Source organism: Lepidochelys olivacea, assembly GCF_965140295.1.
Source record: "Lepidochelys olivacea isolate rLepOli2 genome assembly, chromosome: 10".
NCBI lineage: Eukaryota > Metazoa > Chordata > Testudines > Cheloniidae > Lepidochelys > Lepidochelys olivacea.
In genome coordinates this window covers 68,761,140-68,783,521 of record NC_140420.1, presented here as the reverse complement: position 1 = coordinate 68,783,521, position 22,382 = coordinate 68,761,140, and the positions used below count along the sequence as shown (strand labels likewise).

At 42.0% G+C, this 22,382-nt stretch overlaps 2 protein-coding genes across 2 annotated transcripts in view; both read right to left on the bottom strand.

Moving 5' to 3' along the window:
• Positions 1–1,636: 1,636 nt before the first annotated feature.
• On the bottom strand, positions 1,637–6,904 carry STARD5 (StAR related lipid transfer domain containing 5). The gene is made up of 6 exons (XM_084640748.1): positions 6,747–6,904; positions 5,712–5,761; positions 5,442–5,574; positions 4,392–4,509; positions 3,250–3,343; positions 1,637–2,616 (listed from the first exon to the last, which is right to left on the bottom strand). The coding sequence occupies exons 1-6, from the start codon at positions 6,834–6,836 to the stop codon at positions 2,430–2,432; spliced, it is 672 nt and encodes a 223-aa protein (XP_084496874.1). The 5' UTR covers positions 6,837–6,904; the 3' UTR covers positions 1,637–2,429.
• A 1,220-nt stretch (positions 6,905–8,124) lies between these two features.
• Positions 8,125–22,382, bottom strand: part of TMC3 (transmembrane channel like 3) — a 391,592-nt gene continuing 377,334 nt past the window's right edge. The window contains exons 26-34 of the mRNA XM_084640600.1: positions 17,809–17,937; positions 16,766–16,833; positions 16,393–16,521; positions 14,507–14,617; positions 13,723–13,848; positions 11,933–12,011; positions 11,690–11,732; positions 10,161–10,437; positions 8,125–9,452 (exon numbers count right to left, since the gene is read on the bottom strand). Coding sequence (XP_084496726.1) covers positions 8,588–9,452; positions 10,161–10,437; positions 11,690–11,732; positions 11,933–12,011; positions 13,723–13,848; positions 14,507–14,617; positions 16,393–16,521; positions 16,766–16,833; positions 17,809–17,937 — 1,827 coding nt within the window. The 3' untranslated portion in view covers positions 8,125–8,587. The remainder of the gene's footprint in view (positions 9,453–10,160; positions 10,438–11,689; positions 11,733–11,932; positions 12,012–13,722; positions 13,849–14,506; positions 14,618–16,392; positions 16,522–16,765; positions 16,834–17,808; positions 17,938–22,382) is intronic.

Here is a 22,382-nt window from a genome sequence, read left to right as displayed (position 1 = left end):
AATTTAACCCCCCTTCCCTAAAATTCTATTACATACATTAAAAACTACAGTGGAAATATTTGTACATAAATGTCCCACAAACCACAACACATGAACAGAAATTTAAATGTATTAACATAATTAAATACATAATAAAGTAAAAGCACTACAATTGCAACCTGATTAACATGTTTCCAACTCAATCACAAATGATCATTTTTTCTTTTGTAAAAGGATAAATGAATAGTATGCTGTTTATAATAACTTCTGACATTACCTAAGTAACCAGATATATAAATACCTTTGAAGACTGCACACATCACTGTATTTTACATAAATAGCTGATTTCCTAAGATATACCCTGAGGTGTGTCCGTCTTGGAGACGGAAACAAGAATGTCTTACTTTTATGAACAAGTCAGTCAAGATTAGTCCACAATACTTTACAGAAAGGACGATTCACAAGTTCACAACACTGTCAACAACATATTGGAAAATTGTTCAAATGCATGATCATTTCTAATGCAGTTAGAAAAATGACAAGTAAAGTACTTAAATACATCTCTTTATTTATTGCCATTATGTCAGTGCAGTTTGATTTATGACATTTTGTAAATCAGAATTTTTTGGTAGAAAGGGGATGATGGGAGAGGACAAGGCCCAGGGATCTGTGAATTGGTTGAGGATATTAGGCCCTGATTCAGCAAAACACTTAAGTATATGCTTAACATTAGCACTGAACTCAGTCGAACTTCAGTGCATGCTGAATCAGGCCCTAATAGTCTAGAATGAGTGGGTCCATAGGTTCTCACCTACCCAATTCATTGTGGTCTATCCCATTTTTGGGGTTGGTCCCAATGTAATATCTCAAACTATATTGATGTCAGCAGCAAAGGAGCTAGCTCTCCCCCTTCAGAAAGGAACATTGTTTCATATGGGTCATTAGGTAGAATCTGAGATATAACAGGGCTCCCTCGGATCTCACTTATACTGATGGAACTATATTGACTTCAGCAGAGCTGCTCCTGGTTTTACTCCTGGGAGAATTCTGCACCACTGTGCACAATTCATGTCCCCCGCAGATTTCTTTGCTTCCCCGCAGAAAAATGATTTTCTGACAGGGAAGCAAAGGGAAGCTGCAAGAGTGGTCACGCACCCTTCCCTAGCAGCGCAGGCACATCATTTCAGGCACCCGGAGCAGTTCGTGGAGAGGTAAATCACTATAGTGGCTCTTACCCTGACCTGGGATCAGCTGCTAGACCCACCCCCAGAAACCTTCCCTGGCTGTAGGAAGCTCAGCATCCTCTCCTGCTTCCTGCCAGCATCGCTCCTCAGCCACAGGGGAGGGGTCGCTGTACGGGGAGCTGCTCCCCTGTCCGCCCAACCCCCTGTATTGAACCCCCATACTCAGACCCCCCCAAGCCTCACCCCGTACACCCAGATGCCCCAGAGCCCTCCATACCTGAACCTCACCCCGCTAAATCTAAACCCCTGCACCCAGACCCCCACCTCTGCACCCAGACCACCCCCTGCAACTGCATCCCCTGACGAGCCCCCCCACACCGACCTCCACCCCACTGAACCCCAGCTAGCTGTACCTGGATCCCCAAGCCCCACTCCTCCAGCACCCAGACTCCCCCCCCACTGAGTCCCCCACACCCAGACCCGCTGCTGAGCCCCAACCACCTGCACCTGGAACCGCCCCTCCAAAGAGCCTCTGTGCATCCAGATTGTTCAATACAGAACCCTCTCACCCCACACCGAGCCCCTCCACACTTGGATCCTGCCTGGTTGAGCCTGCTTGCCCCACACCTGGTACATCTGGCACAGAGGATCAGGGCCCTGGGGTGTTTCTGAGGCCGGCCCTGCCCTGGTGCTGTGTCAGGATTGGGTGCAACCTCACCACGAGTCAGTGTCCTGGGAGTGGGGAGGGAGGCTGGGCAGCAAGTGACCTGTGCTCCCCACTGCCATGCTGGAGCCTCCACATTTGTCTGACAAATAAAACTTGCAGAATTTTAAAATATTGTGTGCAGAAATTTTTTAGCGCAGAATTTTAAATTTTTGGGGCAGAATTCCCTCAGGAGTAACCTGGTTTACACAGATGAAGTATGATCATAAACAGGCCTGAAGTGTGGCTTCTCCTCCAGGAGGGGGCAGCAGAATTTCCTCTGGAATACTGCTGGAATAATGTCACTTATTTTAATAGTTACAAAAATACAGTATCACAAGGTAGTGCATTTTTAAACAGAAAAGCAGGTACAAAAATTATAAATCCTATATTAAAAATGGACTTTGAGACAAGGAACTGTTCCCACTTCAACTTTCCTACCTATCTATATTGTTAGAAAGGCATTGTAGGTCGGTTTCTGATCCCATCGTTTCTTCCATTTTTATCTTAATCTAATCTGTAATGCCACCAATCCTAGCTTTTCTAACCCTCCCTTCTAAGTTTCAGCAACGAGACTCGTATTTCCTTTGAGAAAATGCCGGTCGAGTTTTCACTGTCTTTACCACTTTGGACAGATTGCTGTAAAATCCAGCCATGCTGCTCGGAAAGAATGAGTCCACTACAGTCTGGGGAAGATAGCCACCAAGATCAGTCTGAAAGAAAGTGAGAACTTGGGTCTTGTCTGGTACCCTGGAAAAAGAACACATCAGTGCAAGTCATCTTACAAACAGAAGTGTAAAACTTTATAAGATTTCTTATATTTCAGTTACATGTTATCTGTGGACAAATATTTCTATGCCTGTTCCATAGAATGGGCACAAAGCAAACGTCCCAATTACTCTCCCATCAATTTGCCTTTACCTACCCCTACAAGGAAAGGATAGTAAATTTCCCAGTTAATTTAGGCTGATTCAGCAGAGCACTTAAGTATGTGCTGAACTTTAAGTCAGTGAAATTGCCTCATTGAAGTCAGTGGGACTACCCATATACCTAAAGTTAAGCACATGTTTATTTGCTCTACTGGGCCAGATTCTTAATCCTTGGCTTCTCAGCTGAGAATGCCAATGAGGATACCCACTGTGATGATAGTTTCTGTAATGTTAACAGATGTCCGCTAGGAAATGGAAAAAAGAGACTAACTCATTTCATGTAGGGCACTGAACATCACTAAGTTTAAATGACAATGTCTACCCAGCCACAACCAGATATAAACCAGTAACTGGCAGAGGGTTCTCTGTTGAATGGTGCACATTAACACACACACGATAGCTATGGATAGGACTTTCAAGTACAGCATATGTAATATTCAAATAGACTTCTTACCCTGGAACAGGTATACAGAAACAGCCACAGGGATAATTAAACCCTCTAACGTATGTGGGTTGGGGAGGACTGAGTGGATGTTCCACATTGGTTGCTATAAGAAAAAAAATCACTAACAGTAAAAGTTTTCTACCACAGTAAACACCGCCAGCTGACAAGCATTTACGATGAAAGCTAATCAAAGATTCTTGAGGTTGAGGTTCTTTGGCCTGTGTTATGCATGGTGATCATAATATTCCTTTCTGGTCATCAAATCTATAAATCAAAGTACTGCATGCATTATAGGAATGATTTCTGCTGGTATGGACTGTACATCAAGGCACTTCAAGACATTTACTGGGCTTGTACAGTATTATGGCACCACAGTGTTTTAATAGTAACTTGAGTTGCTTGCACTCTAATCTAAAAGTAAAGATAAACGCATTTCACAAAGATGATCCTCTCTTGGTCTTTTGAGAAGGCCTAGGCTCACTGCCCTATCTATCTATAGAGAGCACGCGCGAGAGGGATTCCTGCCTGGTGATCCAAAGAGGCATTGTGGAGCACTGAGACTCTTGACTTACGACTTAATGAAAGATGTAAATGAATGTGAGGAAAGAAAGAGGAATATATGCACATAGTACCAGCAGCTTGAAATAGTTGCTCTCTGCAGGAAAACTAATCACTAGTGGGGTACCCTATGGGCACATCTCTTCACTGGTTTTAGTTAAGCAAAACTTAACAGCTTTCAGTACATCCTATGAAGTGATCAGAGGCAATGCCTCCAAAGGAACTTTCTTAGGCACTTCTACAAGCTCTAAAAAATTTACACAGCTGAATACTAACTGAAATATCTATTCCTTCCCAGAAGAACGCTATGAAAAAGAACAATAAGCAAACGGTATAATCACTGACTGAAGAGTGTAAATATTGCTGATATTCTATATGGCGATAATGATGTAATTAAGCACTAATATAAGCTAATAACTACTGACTAAGCATCTTCTGACCAAGATTTTTATTGTATATCTAACAAACATATATATTTTGAAAAACAAAAAGAATATATCCTGGAAGATTTTCAGTTATATTCACTAACTTACTGTTAATATAAAATATAATACAATAATAATATAAATGGATTGGAAATTTAACTATTTTACCAGCAGATGCTATAGTCCCGTCTTCATACTGCTTAATTAGCACCACATCTACAAAATCTCTTGGAGAAATAATCTTCATGAAGGCTGATGGGGTAATAGTTCTGCATATAGAGATAGTCTACAAAATACAAACAGCACTAAATCACACTGTATATGTACATATAAATGCAGTGATGTGCTTCTAACATAATAAGTGAGAGATTGCGATATCTGTTATCATGCTTACTTGACAAGCAGTGCCATTTATTTCAATTACACAAATTTGTAGAATAACTTACTATTCAGCGTGAATAAATGTATCCACTAAATCTTGACTCAAGGGCATTTTTATGGGACAATGCAGTGATGCGAGGTGGATCCAATGCCATAAGAACAAGCAACACAATGCTCTTTAAGCAGAGAGTCACCCACAGATATACTCATAGATGTAGTAATTTACAAACTCCAATTTCAGGGAGATAATAACTTTGTTGCATCAAACTTGGTGTATAGACCTATTATCCCACAGGAAATTTAACACAGTTCCCTTGTATCTAAACATCTGCTCCACCACAATGGTGAATGTTATATAAGCTGGACAAGTCTGTACATACAGAATGGAAGACTCTCTCATAAGTAGTTTACAAATGTATCTTTTTGTATTTAATTCTAAATAACGTGAAGATTCTCACAAGCTGATAAAAATGAAAGGCTCTGAAATTCAATTGAATGTTCCCTGCACTCATGTTGGTGTGCTTAGGTACTGAAGAAAGGCAGAATGAGTTCAATGCAGTATGTGTTGTGGTGGCAAAATGCCTTAAACTCCAAGCTCAGAGTTAAATATATAAATGACTTTGCATTTGTTGGGTGGTGAGAAACCTCTTCATTAGTTAAACACAGATGTGTATATTTTATTTTTTTAAGTTTACCTTCTTTTACCAATAACTATTGTTTAAAATATTATGAATGAACACTTATGAGAGTAAGCATGATAAAACAATATAACTCTGGAGTTATGTGATGTGATGGGAATTTAACCACAATGCTCCGTAACATTTTCATGGAACTTACATCACTAATAGTTTCAATCAGCTCAAAGTCCTTCACATTTTGGTCCCATTTTGTTCTAAGTCCACCAGCTTCTGGTTTTAAGCACTCCCAGACAGCCTCAGGACTTGCAGAGACTATTCCATCTCCTTTGTATCTGTAAGAAAACAAGCATGAAACTAAAATTAACTTTGCATTTTTCTCCTGCTCCTTTACCCCAACAGGCAAGAGTTATTCACTCACACACAGACAGACACCGCCCTCACCCCTGTAATTTTTGAATACCTTACTTACATGTTGCCAGAAAACTCAGTTGATGGTCTCCAATAAATTGAAACTTCATTCTATCAAAAGTGAAATAAGTGAAGACAGCCTTCAGACTTCATGTAGCAATTAACAGGCTAATCTCTTTGCCACAGCTAGCTAGTCGACAAGCCAAACCCATGGAAAAAAAAAAAACAGAAATTGGGCTTATTTTTGGTTTAATTGTCTTGTGAGTTGTTTGTTGGCTAGTTTTTGGCTTATAGATTGTTTTGCTTGTAGCTTGTTGCAACTTGTTCCTTTTTTTTTTTTTGATTGGCTCCTGGCAGCAGGGGCAGGGTGAGGGGGTGGGGAAGCAGGGGTGCACAGCGGGCCCACCACACTCCCAGACTGCATGCTGGGGGGAATCTAGTCACGTAGAGTGTTGGGGTTCTTAGGGATTTGCTTGTTTTGAAATGGGATTAGCTTGATTTTTGGCATATTGTGAAAGTCGGGGTGCTTATTTATCGCATGAAAGTTGGCAACTGTGCTAGCTAGTTTTCTTTGTCAGTGATTACTGACCCATCTAAAGGGCTGGCAAATAAAATAACTTCCTAGGATTTTAATTACAAATCCTACCTCAGAGCTAACTGTTAGCAGAATTGTATAAAGGTCTGAACTGTCACAACAAAGTCCTGATCATTGTTAGCTGCCAATACTTTGCCAGGAGAGTCACAAATCTGGGAAATAACTTCCGGCCTTAGTCTGCAGGGCGCTGAGCGCCTCCTACTAAGTCCCCCGGCCACCGACTCTTGTTTGTCATTGGCGCCCAGACACGAGGGTGATGGGCATCCAGGAAGACCAGAGAGAGAGCAGCAGCGGGACCCAGAAACCCGCAGGGCCGGCCACGGTTTGAACGCTCCCCCAGGGGATCCAACACCCTCCTGCGGCAGCGCCCAGATGAACCAGTGACCGGTTTTGCCCTGCCCCGAGGGAGGAACGGGAACCGGAGGCAGAAATGGAAGCGGGGCGGCCGAGCTGCCACGTCCCCAGTGGACTCGCTCCGGAGCCCGGGCCCTGCCTGCTCACCGTGCGCTTACAGCTCTGCCAGCCACTCGGGTCCCTCCGGTAGAGCTGCACGGTGTCCGCCAGCGAGCGGACCCGCTCCTGGTAAGCCATGGCGAGCGCCGGGCCGGCCGGAGGAGCCCCCGCCCACGGGGGGCCGGGCTCTCGCCGATAGGCGCTGCCAGCCTGGGCCGAGCCCAGCGCCTCCCACTCACCTGATGGCGCTGCCCGTGCCTTTGGGGGAGGGGCGCCGGGGCTCCTGGGCGGGCCTCCCCAGGCCGCCAGCGCCAGCCTCTGCTCCCGGCGGCGGGGGGTTAGCAGCGCCCCAGCGTGGCGGGCGCGACGCGGCTCGGTCCCTGGGGGCTGCTCCACCCGCTCGGCCCGCCCCCAGCAGCGCGCCCTACCCCCTCTTCCCGAGCTGGCCGGGGCTGAGAGGGAGGGGCGGGGCGGGCGCATGTGAGAGGAAGGGGCGGGGTGTGGGAGGGAGGGAGAGAGAGAGGAAAAGAGGGTGGGTGTGAGGGAGGGAGAGGAAGAGAGGGGGTGTGTGAGAGAGGGGTGGGTGTGAGGGAGGGAGAGGAAGAGAGGGGGTGTGTGAGAGAGGGGTGGGTGTGAGGGAGGGAGAGGAAGAGAGGGGGTGTGTGAGAGAAGGGTGGGTGTGAGGGAGGGAGAGGAAGAGAGGGGGTGTGTGAGAGAAGGGTGGGTGTGAGGGAGGGAGAGGAAGAGAGGGGGTGTGTGAGAGAGGGGTGGGTGTGAGGGAGGGAGAGGAAGAGAGGGGGTGTGTGAGAGAGGGGTGGGTGTGAGGGAGGGAGAGGAAGAGAGGGGGTGTGTGAGAGAGGGGTGGGTGTGAGGGAGGGAGGGAGGGAGGGAAGAGAGGGGGTGTGAGAGAGAGAGTGTGTGTGTGAGAGAGAGAGAGAGGGAGGGAGAGGAAAAGAGGGTGTGTATGTGGGGGGGAAGGAGGGAAGGTGTGAGAGGAATGGAGGGTGTGTGTGAGGGAGGGAAGGTGTGAGAGGAATGGAGGGGTGTGTGTGTGGAAGAGGGAGAGAGAGGGAGGGAGAGGAAAAGAGGGTGTGTATGTGGGGGGGAAGGAGGGAAGGTGTGAGAGGAATGGAGGGTGTGTGTGTGTGGAAGAGGGAGAGAGGGGTGTGTGGAAGAGGGAGAGAAGAGTGAGGAATGGAGGGGTGTGAGAGAGAGGGAGAGAGGTTGTGTGTGTGACAGAGAGAGAGGAAGAGAGGGTGTGTGAGAGGGAGGGATGGGGGTGGGTGTTTGTTTGAGAGAGAGAGAGAGCACGGGCGCGCATAAAGCAAGCCATGGAACCTCACCCAGTAACCTCTGAATCAAGCCCATACCTTCTGTTCCAGCTACAACATAGCTTTCTGCTAGACTGACACACAACTATAAAATGTACTGTAAGCAAGAAGCCTTTATTTTCAGAGAGATGGGCTGGATATCCTTTTCCTAGGATAACACAGACCTCTTCAAACTATGGCATTTTCAGTTGGGACTGGGAAAATTATGCACATATTTGAGAGCTTGAAGAAGGTAAAATAAACCTCCCTGACATACTTTTGCATGGGTTTAATTATTCCTGGAGCCCCATGTACATATTTTATTTTTACTGTATAGTAATGAGCAATAATGCAGAAATACTTCTCTCTCCAGATTTTTGTAATGCATCTGTGATGTGTACTGTACTTGGGTACAATTAAAATTAAACAGAAAGCTAAATACTGCTTTCTCCACATCAAGCAGTTGCATATACTGTTGTTCAGAAGACTATATTTCAACGGTTCTCTGTGGTTCAAATGGCAGCCAAAAGGTCTCCACAAATACATATGTTCATAACACAAAACAAAGGGAGCATTTTCCTAGACATTTGAACATATCAGTTCATTAGATTCAGACATGTTTAGGTCAATGCTGGTCTTTGATTTCTTTCTGGTAAGCTTTGCCCCAGATTTCAGGTATTTCTCCTTATTATGAATGACTTGGATGTATTGGTCGTTGCTGCTGGTTTGCTGATCACTGCTGGATCCAATGGAAATGGAATCCGACTCTGTTAGAGATTGTTCAAGTTTATGCTTGGATTTAGGTTTCACTTGATGCTCTGGATAGTGCTGATCGACATCCACATGTTTCATGTGTGACTTTTTGTGGGAATGTGGGTGCCTCTCTCGTTCTAGCTCAAAGCCATCGTCCCAGGATTTGTAGTGCAGTTTAGCTAGATTCTTGCCAGTAAGGATTTGACTGTCCACACGTTCACCAATGTAAAATCGGGGAGCTGGGCGAAGATCTGAGAGTGAGCGTGGACGGTAGGATCTGCTTATCAAGTCTCTCCTTAATTCCTCCTCCTCCTCCTCTTCCTCTTCACTGAAGTGAGGGAAGTATGTCCTGTGTGGTGTTCGAACCACATATCTTCTGACGTTCCTTGGATATAATTCAACTATGTCGCCTGACTCCTCCATTCTGAAATGCCTTGGGAGCCGCGAAGTGGAACGGAGAAGCTTTTTGCGGGATTCATGTTCGTTAACAATAAAATACCGTGTGGTGGGCACTTTGCGTCCCTCAAAAGCTGGAGCTCCTGCCCCAAGAGTGTCTGGATTTACTTGTTGGATACCTTTCCTAAAAAGAGGCTCAGAATGAACATCTTCAACACGCTTTTTGAAAGTCACAGGAGTGTAGGGCTTTGTTTTACAGAGCTCACTTGCACTTCCATGTACAACACTTGAGTACCTTTAAAAAAAGGAAGTAACATATTTATCCCCAAAATAGTCTTGCAGTGAAGGTAAATAATCAATTTTTTAAATAGCTGCAGAAACTAAGGCACAGAGGTTTGGGGACAGATTGTGAATCCCTTACTTACACAAGTCCTACTGGAGTCAAATAGGCTACTCATGTGAGCAAGTGATCTACACTGTGAGTTTCATTCATAATCTGGCCTTAAGTGACTTGCCCAAGGTCACAGAAGAAAATTGTGGCAGAGCAAGAAATCCAGCTCAGACATCCTAAGCAACAAGCAAATGCCTTAATCACAAAGCCATCCAAAATATGTAACAATTAATTTTCATTAAGGCTTAGAGAATCCTCTGACATATTGCTTCACCTTTACTATATTTGTCAATTTCATGAAAAGAATATGCTATTTGAATTGCTTTTTAATGTAGTGTAATTTGGAGGGTTTTATCTTTACTTTAAACAAGTTTAGGAACTTTATAAACTATATCCGCACAAAAGTACTATAATCCACTCTAACAATCAAAGGTGATTGCTACCATTCCATAGTAGCCAAGTGCCTGTGAGCAAAACTGTTTTTAAAAACTATTCTGCCAATGTTTTGTTCGTGACAGAGTTAATTTGGTTACACAGATTTTGTAAATAAAAACAAGTATTTCATGGACATATTGAAATACATTTCATTTCAGAACTAGGAGACAGCCTCACCTGTTTGCAACCTGCTCAATTCTACACCTCTGTATGCTAGGAACAGTGGGAGTTGGTATTAAGGGGGTTGGAGTTATATTCACTGGCCTAGAAATATCAGCTTGCGGTACAGATTGTGAGATTGTTTGTATTCTGCTGCCTTTGGTCATTGGAGATTCAAAATTCAAGACGCTGCCATTCTTTCGGGGTGTTGATGACCGAGCTGAGGACTCCTGACTGGTGAGGTCATTCTCCTGCTCTGGTCTTTTGTCATTTCCCTCTAAATTCTGGATTCTGGCTAGAAAAAGCAGAGAGTGATTGTAACTTGAGCTGTCAGACCTTTAAGAAGGAAAACAAATTGGTTCAACTTCAGCCTGCAGTAAATGGATGGCGTTCCCATAGAATCCTCTGGGCAAATTCAGTGGAGACAAGCACTGAGCACCGCGATGGTGTGGTGATCGGAGTCAGTATAAGAACCCAGCTGGATAGATGGTGCCCAATGCATGTCAGGTGCTTGTTGATCAGAAAATTGTTGCAAGTGGCAAAAGTATTGTAAATTGCACTGATTTGGCATTTAGTACGTATGCAAAATTAGTGTAATTTACACACCAAATCCATGAAATGAGGATTATAGGAAAAGAAACCAACTGGAGGATATAAAGATAAGGCCTTCTCTTCCCAAGAGCATCAGTTGAGCTTATGTTCCACCATTACTAACAGCAGCTGGGCCAAATTAAACTCTAATGTAAGTGGGCGAAGCTTCCATCGACTTCAGTGGCATTTGCACCCACCAATGCCAAGAGCTGAATTTGAGCCCCCCCAAACCATACTGGTCTAATTTACTGTATACTACCAATTGTAAAATATTACTGTATACTATATTCTCTATTACAAATAGTATACTATTGCTGCATACTACATTCCTACTTCTTGACCCAACAAATAACATATACCACCATTTAATGTGTCTGTTGGATTTGGCCCAGTAAGAAACGTTTATTTTTGAATGAGGGGTTTCATGAATGTATAAGTTTGAACGCTACCAGCATTGTTACACAGTAATTAGTAGATAAAGGTGAAACTGAACATTCCATCTAGATTTAAATTCTTTTGCTAGTCTATTGCTAATAATTCAAACTAGTTTACACTATATAGGCCAGATTCTGCTCTCATTACATCAATGTCAATCCACAGAAATTCCGTTGAAGCCAATGAGTTACTACAGATTGACACTAGTATGAATGAGAGCAGAATCTGGCCCCATGCTTTTAATTTGATTAGGCAACCTAAAGCCTTTAGAAGGTCTTTAGAGAGATCCACATTTCACTTATTATCAGTTGTAAAATGTATAATAATTTCCTCATCGCATAATCACCTCATAGGATAAAAACAATTACAGTGAATGCTAGGCTTATGCTAAAACTGACACTAGAAGTAGCAGGTTTATACTGCACCCAATATATTTTTTATTTGTACTTACTGTGCATACAAGAGATAAAAATGGCCAAATGCTTTATTTACAGATGTATTTATAAAAGCTCCCAACTTACCTACTGCTATGTGAACCACCTTTTTCTTGTCTTCGGTTCTTTCCTAAAAAAATATAAATATATGGATGATTAACTAATAGTTTGGATGTTAGAAGGCAAACAAGTTAGCAAATAAGAGGTATGAATACAGGATTAGTTTTATGATACAAAACACTTAAATCAACTTTAGAATTTTAGTTAAGATTAGTGCTTTGTGAAAAGCCACCAAGAAGCGTGTAATAAATGTTTTCAATCAGTACTTACACTTTGGATCTGCATCCTCAGTTGCCTGTTGGTGAATTTTAATGACCTTGCAATACTCTGCAGGTAATAAATTAGCATGCTAGAAGAGAGGAACACAGGGCTATCTGTGAATCACATCTGAAACATTCCTAGCAATGTTCTTTCAGAAAGGCTCACATGGCACAGAAATGGAATATGATTTCTGTTCCTCTCCAGCTTTGTCCATTGCATTGGGACAGGGATGCAAAAGACAAACAAGCTTTTTGAAGGCCTGGCAGTTAATTCTTTGGAGTTTCACAGCTTAACAGATAGGTGACATTAAAAACTAAATTTTCAACAGACATTCCCAATTGTGCATGCATTATTTTCACGTGCAAAAATCCCACCTTCTTGTTTAACATATTTAGGACCAGATGGATCTGCTCTGATTCACACTAGCTGAAAATCTAGACCTTCATTCTGAGTACTGCACACAGAAACAAAATAATACATATTGTGGCATTCACTCCCTCCCCCTGCTCTTTTAGCTTTCAAAACTAAGTTCTTTTTGTGGAGATGGGCAGAATATAGGAGCAGCTTTGAGGACACCATACAAAATATAGTAGGTTTGCATATTCAATACACAATGCAACTTAGTATAATATAATGCTTCTGCACATTGTGAAGTGTTTGCTATGCAATGGCTATTTCTCTTAACATCTTTCTCACCCTCTGTGGAGAATGTGTGCATGAGGGTTTTTTTTATGAATATCATATACACCTCGGTTTACCTGCTTGTTGTTATCCTGCCTGACTGCATAGAGTTAAATCAAACGAGGATGTTAGGTGGAAACTAATAGGAAACAAAACAATAACAGAGATAAGGTACAAAAGATCTTTAAGGGAACAGTGGAGGAGTTATTAATTAGGAAATGCCCATCTGCCTGGCTCAAATGAAGTGACCAGGTTAATTTTTTCCAGGCCTGATCATAGGAAATTAACATATCCAATGAACATGAAGGAGAAAATATGGGCTGAATGATATTTTGTGAAAGTGATGTATCTTTCAAACAGCTCAAAATAAATATCAACTCCCAGATGTGATTATTTAAGGAGTGGGGTGGAAAGGACTGGAGAGACTGCAGAAAGCTATATTAAATTAACATTTGAGAGCAGGCCTTGATAATTAATTTATCCTGTCAGTAATCAGGATGACTGAGTAGCTTCTATAGATGACAGATTAAGCCCTGTGTGCAGTCATATACTGAACTACTGACCAATAATAAACAGAAGATTGGTTTCTGAGACACTCCTGAAAGAGAAACAGAGGTCTGGAAAGCTCATAGAACTACTATTAGGCCAAGCCTTGACAGCAAGTAACCTTACTGAACACTGGGAGAGCAAACCCAGTATTCCACGTTGTTGGCAATGGTTGTTAACTGTGTCTCAACACTTTACCACTACTGGCCTTTGCTGGACCCATAAAGGGCTGTTGTGTTAGGTTTTGTTGTTTAAATTAAAGACTAACATAGATTGGCTCATATGAGTCTGAAAATCAAATGGCCATATCATGCCATCAAATATTTAAGAGCACTCACTCCAGTGAAACTAATTGAAGGAGGAAGTGTTTATCTTAAACATTTGATGTTATGCTTTAAGCATGTTCCCACTCCCGACTGATCCCTAATCCATAAATTCAACAAGACTTTTCCAATTGGTTTTATAAAATTACTGTCACACAATATTTTCCCCCAACTATTAAGATTTAACTATTTACAGATAGATACAGTACTGATACAGAGTAATATCACTATGAAATGTAAAATACTTACAATAGAAGTAATAATGCAGGGAGGACAACTACAGGGCTGCTGATATAATTAATCACTGTGTTGAACCATACAGGAAAATCTGCTTTAATTGTTTCAGACACAATATCATATATTTTCTCTTGTCCACTAAGGGGGAAAAAGTTGAATTGAACTCTAAGAAAATTGTCAGCATTTATCATTTGAAAGTAATATTGCATTGAATAAAACATATTTTTATGCAAGACCATTATGACTAATCCAGCTCCCATTGAAATCAATGGAAAAATTGAATGGAATCAATCTATTTTTAAAATATGGCCAGAATTTCCATGTGTTCACCAATTTTGGGTGCCTCAGTTTGAGGGTGTCTGACATGAGATACTTTGTTCTAGCCCACGAAAGCTTATGCCCAAATAAATTTGTTAGTCTCTAAGGTGCCCCAAGAGCTCCTCGTTGTTTTTGTTCTTGATGTTCAGAGACGATATGACTTGTAGTAAATTCCATTACATCATGCAAACATATTACAACTGAACTATGCAGATAATGACAAAATGTCTGCAGCTGATAAAATAGATTAAAAGACTTGGGTCAGATACCATTGAATATATTCAGGTAGTTTAACACCATTTTATGTCTGAACTAGACATTTTTGGCATAAGTAGGACACCATATATTAATTATAAGTAGGACATCAAATTAACTTTTATTTATCAGTAATCCAGCAATATTTCCATTGAAAACTGTTTAATTTATTGAGATAAGGGAACTAACAACTCACTACAGTTATTATTTCAGTACAACTTACCTAAATGGACCGCAGCTTAAAGATGGTTTATATCGGGCAATAGCAAAAATAGTTGGTAACATGCACAAGAATAACATAAAGAGCAACATAGCCAAGTAGAAGTTATTAGATCTGCAAGAAAACATAACATTTTTCATGTTGTATTAACGATACAGACAACCAGAGCCAATGTGCAGGATACAAATCTACATCAACCTGACAAGTGCAAGAGCTGCACTTCTGAAACATCAATATTGTTTTCCATTGTGGTCAGGAAATAAATCTGGGCAGTCCGTACACACTGGCCTTGCGCAGATTCTTAATGATCAAAATTCTATTTGCTGTGTTCTCTAGATATCACTTATACATCCAGATAACTATTTATAGTATCCACACTGCAAAAACTCAGGTTGCTTCAAAGTTCTGTTTAAAAATGATTTATGAAGGTTTGGGTATTCATTTATTTTTAGATCTTAAGAACATGTTATTTTTGACATGTTTTAAAGTCTTGAAAAAAAGTCCTTAATTATTTACCTTTTGGCAAGAAATTGAGGTATTGAGGAAAAAAATGTAACAAAGGTAACACTGTTGTGTAACGTAAGGTACAGTAGTTGATACTTCATAGTACATATATAGGGCCCTAACAAATTCATGGCCATGAAAAATGTACTGTGAAATCTGGCCTTTTGTGCGCTTTTACCCTATACGATACAGATTTCACAGGGGAAACCAGCATTTCTCAAATGGTGGGTCCTGACCCAAAAGGCAATTGGAGTGGGGGTCGCAAAGTCATTTTAGGGGTGTCACAGGATTGCCACCCTTACTTCTGCACTGCCTTCAGAGCTGGGTGACTGGAGAGTGGTGGCTGTTGGCCTGACGCCCAGCTCTAAGGGCAGAGCCCTGTCAGCCGCAGCGCAGAAGGAAGGGTGGCAGTACCAGACCAGGCCATCCTTACTTCTGCGCTGCTGCTGGTGGCAGCTCTGCCTTCAGAGCTGGGCTCCCGGCCAGCAGCCGCCGCCGCTCTGCAGCTGCCCAACTCTGAAGGCAGCACCGCTGCCAGCAGCAACACAGAAGTAAGGGTAGCAGTACCACAACACCCCCTACAATAACGCCGTGGCCCCCCACCCCACAACTCCTTTTTGGATCAGGTCCCTACAATTACAACCCGGTGACATTTCAGATTTAAATAGCTGAAATCATGAAATTTACGATTTTTTAAAAACCTATAACCATGAAATTGATCAAAATGGACCGTGAATTTGGTAGGGCCCTATACATAAAGAAACACTAGGCACCGATCTTGCAAACACTTACTTAAATGGTTGAATTCAATGACAGTTTGGAGTATGATTTTTTTTGCAATGTTTCTATGCCCACAAAAGCTCTAGTGTGTAGATACAGTTATATTGATGTAAACAATGCTTTTGCTTGTGTAGCTTATTTTACTGTGGAAACCAGTATAAGCTATACAACAAAAACATTTTTTTGATAGTATAAGCTGCATCTACTGTACTCTATAAATTGGATACTCCATATGATTTACTCTTAAAGGGCCAGATTCAAACCCCAACAGGCATCCAGTAATAACTTACAGTCACTACTGACTTTGACCCTGTGACGTAGATGTGAAAGGTTCTGTGTATAATCACAAATCCCAAGCTACACAGGTCCCTTTATGCCCTTGTGATGCACTTTCATTTGATAATTCTCTCCAATACAATGCTGCTTTCTACCTCCCTCTCTTCACTTACTATATTTTCCTTTACAGATTTTTGCTGAAGGCCTCAAAGTTAATATATTAAATCTAATTTTACTTTTTATTTCCAGCATTCAAGGCTACTCATTTCATTTAGTCAGATAATACATTTCTTCTCCTTACATTGAATATTGTCTTTATTTTAACTAACCTTGAAGCTCTGAAAACCTGCTGATGTGGTACGTTACATGTTAACACAGCCCAGCTCCTCAGGTACATAAGCCCAATCAACTTCAGAACATTGAATGCTGGGAGGCAGGGTGAAAAGAAGGCTCCCATCCTAGAAAGAAATATATAATTTCAAAGTAATCAACATGCCTCCAGTCAATTTTAGTTATGTTACAATAAGGTATATGAGTAGTTCTAAATAACCTCTCATGTTGTATCAGTGTGAAAATGTTAATAATCATGCAATGCTCCCTTACTAAACTCCTATTTGGATATATCGTGAGTTTGAGGTTTAGGTAATAAATTATCTTGGTAACCAACCAAGGACAGGAAAAATGCTTATATATATTACATACCAAATCATTCCTTGGTTGTAGACCAAATGTAGCACATTCTCTGCAATTTTGAATTCTCCATATTCCGGCTACAAGAAATACAATGAATGGTGAATAACTTGTTTCAATATTTTTAATATCTACTATCTAAAATATGAGCCTATATAAATTCATGGAATAGATTGCAGTCTGAAATCTCCAGTGTAAGTATCGCTCTTCGACATGCAGCAGGCATGTAGTCAAACCTGCACTTGGGGGGTTGGGACACTCAAGCTAATTGCACTCCACTCCACTTTTTAAATTAGCTACTAAAGACAAGACTGTATATCAGGATTTCATGGCAACAGCTGCTCCCTAGCCAAGCATTACTTCCTGCGATCTTTATTTTTCAGGACTGTGTGCTTATAATTATTGTGTCTTGCATCACTTGATATCTCATGGGGCATTGTCATAGCTGGAGAGGAAGTTAGAAGCCACCCACTCTCTCCATTTTCAAAAGGTCCATCTATTAGTCATCTTTGACTGTGGGACTGATCCATGATCTCATTATGAGAATGATGTGGGAGTCAGTGCGTTGGCCACAGCTGGCAGCGAGCTTGAAGTAATCTCACTGTTTGCTCTGTGCCCTCCAGTTTAAATTCAGCCAACCTATGCCCTTAGGACAAGTCTACACTTCGAGCTCAGGGTGTGATTCCCAGCTCAAGAAGACATGCTTGAGCTAGCTTCTTCTGTAGCCATGACAGTGTGAGTGGCTAGCCCCCCTGAGTACCTAACCTAGCATGCTCTGACAGGCACACGCTCGGAGTGGCTAGCCCCTGCCGCTGCTCGTGCTGCCATGGCAATGTTCTATTTTTAGTGCACTAGCTTGAGCAGTGACTAGTGCAAGTATCACACCCCCAGCTTGAAGTGTACATATATCCTTAGGCTTGCTGTGCCCATATGGATAACCTAATTGTTGCCAGAGAAACTACTGATGAACTCAAGGGCCTTAAGGGACAGACCTAGCCTGTCCAATTTTCATCATATTTCAGAATGATTTTACTAAAATAAAAGTCTGTACTTACAAACTTGCTTTCCAGATCCCAGCACCAGCAATCACTTAAGTATCGGACAAATAGTCCACGGAAAAAGTCTATTAGCAGGATGCTTGCCACTGTGAAAATCATGTCAATAATTGACAGCTTCAGCATTTCCTGAAACACAGTTTGTACCAAGCTACTGAGTCATGTTCAAAGCAAAGGATTTGCATAAAGCTCTAGAGATATTTGCACTTGACTCATGCTTACAATCCTGATGTAACATACCCTGAATCTATAATGTACCCTTCAATTAGTTTTTCCTGCTTTAATGTTTCTTTACATGTTTCTGTTCCAGGAAGGACAAACGTCTGGTGCCAGCGTTCATCATGCTGCTTATTGCTTGCATCAGATAAAGTACTGGTTATAGTGGATTAGAATGTTCTTTTTAATGACTCAATCTGTCTGTTTTGAAAAGTTATCTTTGTTAACTAACAAAGTTTTTCACTTCTGCTATAGCAGTCATGCTTCTGGATTTATTGTACATGGTTGTTTTAAACGCATTTTTGATTAGTGCTAAGAAGTACTGCCTCTTAACACCAAGAGCATAACCAGTTAAAGATGAGATCACAGTGCTCTGAAAGAGACACACTGGATCTGTTTATTATTACAACTTGTATCTGTGCGTGGCTATCCAAGGTTAAAAAATACACAATTCAAATACATAATTAAACAAGAAAACTCCAGCCCCAAACAATTTTGGCCCATACTTTTTTTAAAAAGTCAACCAATTATAAATAACTACCTCATTCCTCTAAGAACTCCAATCATCCAAATCTTTCAACTGCCCCAAACACAAGACAATAAATAGAACCTACAGGATGTAGTTACACTAAACTAGCTGAGTGACCACTATGATATCAATATTCTCTTCACCCTACAAGTGTGCAGGTCCTAATGATTTCACTGGGAACTGCATACATATAGGGCAAGGAGAATATCAGAATAGAGATCTGCGAGACAAATCCGGAAGGAGAATTTTGCCCCAGATGATCAAACCAGACTAAAGAACCCAATATTTTTGTTATTTTTTAAATAAAGAGTTCTTGCTTGATGAACATGATTTGTTGGGGAAAAGTCAACATGGCTTTTGTAAAGGGAAATCATGCCTCACCGATATATTAGAATCCTTTGAGGGGGTCAACAAGCACATGGACAAGAGTGATCCAGTGGATATAGTGTACTTGGACTTTCAGAAAGCTTTTGACAAGGTCCCTCACCAAAGGCCCTTATGCAAACAAAGCAGTCATGGGATAAGAGGGAAGGTCCTCTCATGGATCAGTAACTGGTTAAAGGCTAGGAAACAAAAGGGAGGAATAAATGGTCAGTTTTCAGAATGGAGAGAGGTAAATAGCTGCGTCCCCCAGGGAAATTGTACTGGGACTACTGCTATTCAACATATTCATAAATGATCTGGAAAAAGGGTTGAACAGTGAGGTGGCAAAGATTGCAAATTTACTCAAGATATTTAAGTCCAAAGTAAAGAGTGAAGAGTTACAAAGGGACCTCACAAAACTGGGTGTCTGGACAAGAAAATGGCAGATGAAATTGTTAAATGCAAAGTAATGCACATTGGAAAACATAATCCCAACTATACATACAAAATGATGGGGTCTAATTAGCTGTTACCACTCAAAAAAGAAATCTTGGAATCATTGTGGATAATTCTCTGAAAACGTCTGCTCAATGTGCAGCAGCAGTCAAAAAAACGAACAGAATGTTAGGAACCATTAGGAAAGCAAGAGATAAGGAGACAGAAAATATCATAATGTTGCTATATAAATCCATGGTATGCCTGCACTTGGAATACTGTATGCAGTTCTGGTCCCCATCTCAAAAAAAGATATAATAGAATAGGAAAAAGTACAGAGAAGGGCAACAAAAATTATTAGGGTATGGAACAGCGTTCATCTGAGGAGAAATTTAAAAGACCTGGCCTGTTCAGCTTAGAAAAAAGAAGACTAAGAGGGAAATGATAGAGGTCTATAAAATCATGACTGGTGTGGAGAAAGTGAATAGGGAAATGTTATTTACCCCCTCAGATAACACAAGAACCAGTTGTCACCCAATGAAATTAATAGCAGCAGGTTTAAAACAAACATAAGGAAATACTTCTTCACACAACGCACAGTCAACCCATGGAACTCGTTGCCAGGGGTTGTTGTGAAGGACAAAACTGTAACTGGGTTCAAAAAATAATTCTATAAATTAATGGAGGATAAATTATTAGCTAAGATGTTCAGGGATGCAACCTGGTGCTCTGGGTGTCCCTAAGCCTCTAACTGCCAGAAGTTGGGACTGGATGACAGGGCATGGATCACTTGATAATTGCCCTGTTCCGTTCATTCCCTTTGGAGCATCTGGCACCAGCCTCTGTCGGAAGACAGAATACTTGGCTACATGGACCATTGCTCTGACCCAGTATGGCCATTCTTATGTTGTTTTTGAACAAGGGACTAAACAATGCAGAGGCCCATTAATCCAATGAGGTTCAGGCCACCAGACTGGAAGTGTGGCACTGATAAATGAAGCCCTTTGAGACCAAAACACATTGAGACATAATGGAGTTAAATTACCTTTTGGGGGGGTGGGTGGAGTAGAGTTAGTTCAAATGTCCCCTTAGTATTTTTGTTCTATCATCAGCAATCCAAAATAAGGGCTACAAACAAATCCCAACCTCTCATGGGGCAATCTACCAACAACCATTATCCCAGGACAGATAGTTTTCTGCAATAACAAGCACATCTGCACACTGTACATCTCTTTCTCCCCCACATGCATCCATACTGATGAACTGGCAGGGTTTTGAAAACAAGTTTCCTATTGTGTAAAGTACTGGGAGAACATCTAATTCCCTTCTGGCTTAAAGAACAGAATGAATAGGTCATGCAGAGACATGGGACAATGTGCATGTGCACAATCACCTGATTGGTTTAGGTTTCAATCCTGCATTCAGATCTGTTCGGGTGGATCTCTGAGTCTGTGCACAGTTGCAGAGGTCTTCCAGTGCAGATGTGAATGCAAGATCAGGGCTTTAGAGTATAAGCTCTGAAAGAAAAGGACATTTCACAACACAGAAACACTGTCAAAGCATAATGAATAATAACGTCCACATCCATCCCTGCAAAGTGGACAGAGAAAGTTATGGAGAGCTCAGATCCGCCCCTTGGTCCATCCCCTAACCAACCTGGGCCCCGGGACAGACTTTCACAGCACTGCCACTGATATGTGGAACTCCCCCCCGCCACACCCTTCCAAATTTGAAAATATGCAACTTTTGCCCATTGGGCAATTCATTGCAAAATTTTCACACAGTTCTAGTTGCAATGTGCTCTCAGTATCCTGAGTATGTGCTGGTTGGTCGCTCAGTCTAAGGCCTTGTCTACACTACAGGGGAAATTCGATCCAAGCTATGCAATTTGAGTTACGTTAATAGCATAACTCAAATTGATGTAGCTTAGATCTACTTACCGCGGGGTCCACACTACACAATGTCGATGGCAGATGCTCTCCCGTCGACTCCCCCTACTCTTCTCGATTCAGTGGAGTACAGGAGTCGATGGGAGAGCAATCTGCGGTCGATTTAGTGGGTCGGACTTCACTAGACCCGCCAAATTGACCGCCGATGCATTGATCGTCGATCCCTTGGTAAGTGTAGACAAGCCCTAAGAGACAAGATATGAACAGTAGTACACCCCTATGAGCTTGATGCACCAGGTCTAGCTGAGCTGTGTTCAATGCAGGATCTATAACTGGAGCAGGAAGAAGGACTCCAAGCCATCTTTCCACTGATTTGACCCTCAGTCTGACTAGAGGCCACCCCCTGTCAAATGTAGAATCTCCTAATGTCTGAAACAAATATCTAAGTTACATCATCTACAGAGGTTCCCTAGGGACTGTTCTTCCGGCTGGCCATCACCAGATCAGTGTGCTGTGCTGTGCTCTGCCTCTTTCCAGTCCTGGACTGTCCAAAAGTGCCCTCTATGCCACCCAGGAATTCCTTTTACCCCCAGGGGAATGCCAGTTGCCCGAGTAGGGTAGGGATACGAGGCCTGAACAAGGACTGGTGGGGTCTGGCACTCATCTTACTTTTTAAATTTAAAATCTTGAAAGTAAGTGGCAATAGTTACCTGGGGTTTTCTATGAGATTTCCTTATTCATTCCAGCTCCCACTTATGTATCTCTGTCAGGCACCCAGCAGGACTGCAAATACCAGAGGGGAATTCCCTGCAGGGACTCCACCCAGCCACCCTGGGACTGCTGTGGTGATGACTCTGAGTGCAGGGGGATTCATGCTCCTCTGCGTTCTTAGAGATGCCCTGCTTGGATGAGAGAGCCCCCATTCTGTGCCCCCACAATTGCTGGCTAAATCAAGTCTGATTCAACAGCTGGATTTTCTGTCTTTGAATCTGGCATATAAATAGTAAATCAGGTGGGTTGTCATTGTATAAGGGCAGAAGTTCTACCAGGTGAATTGAATGGGAGGGTTGGTCAGAGAGAGACAACAGGTACTACTTATTTTAGATCCATGTCACTCTGTATATTCTTAGGTCTGGCCTTGA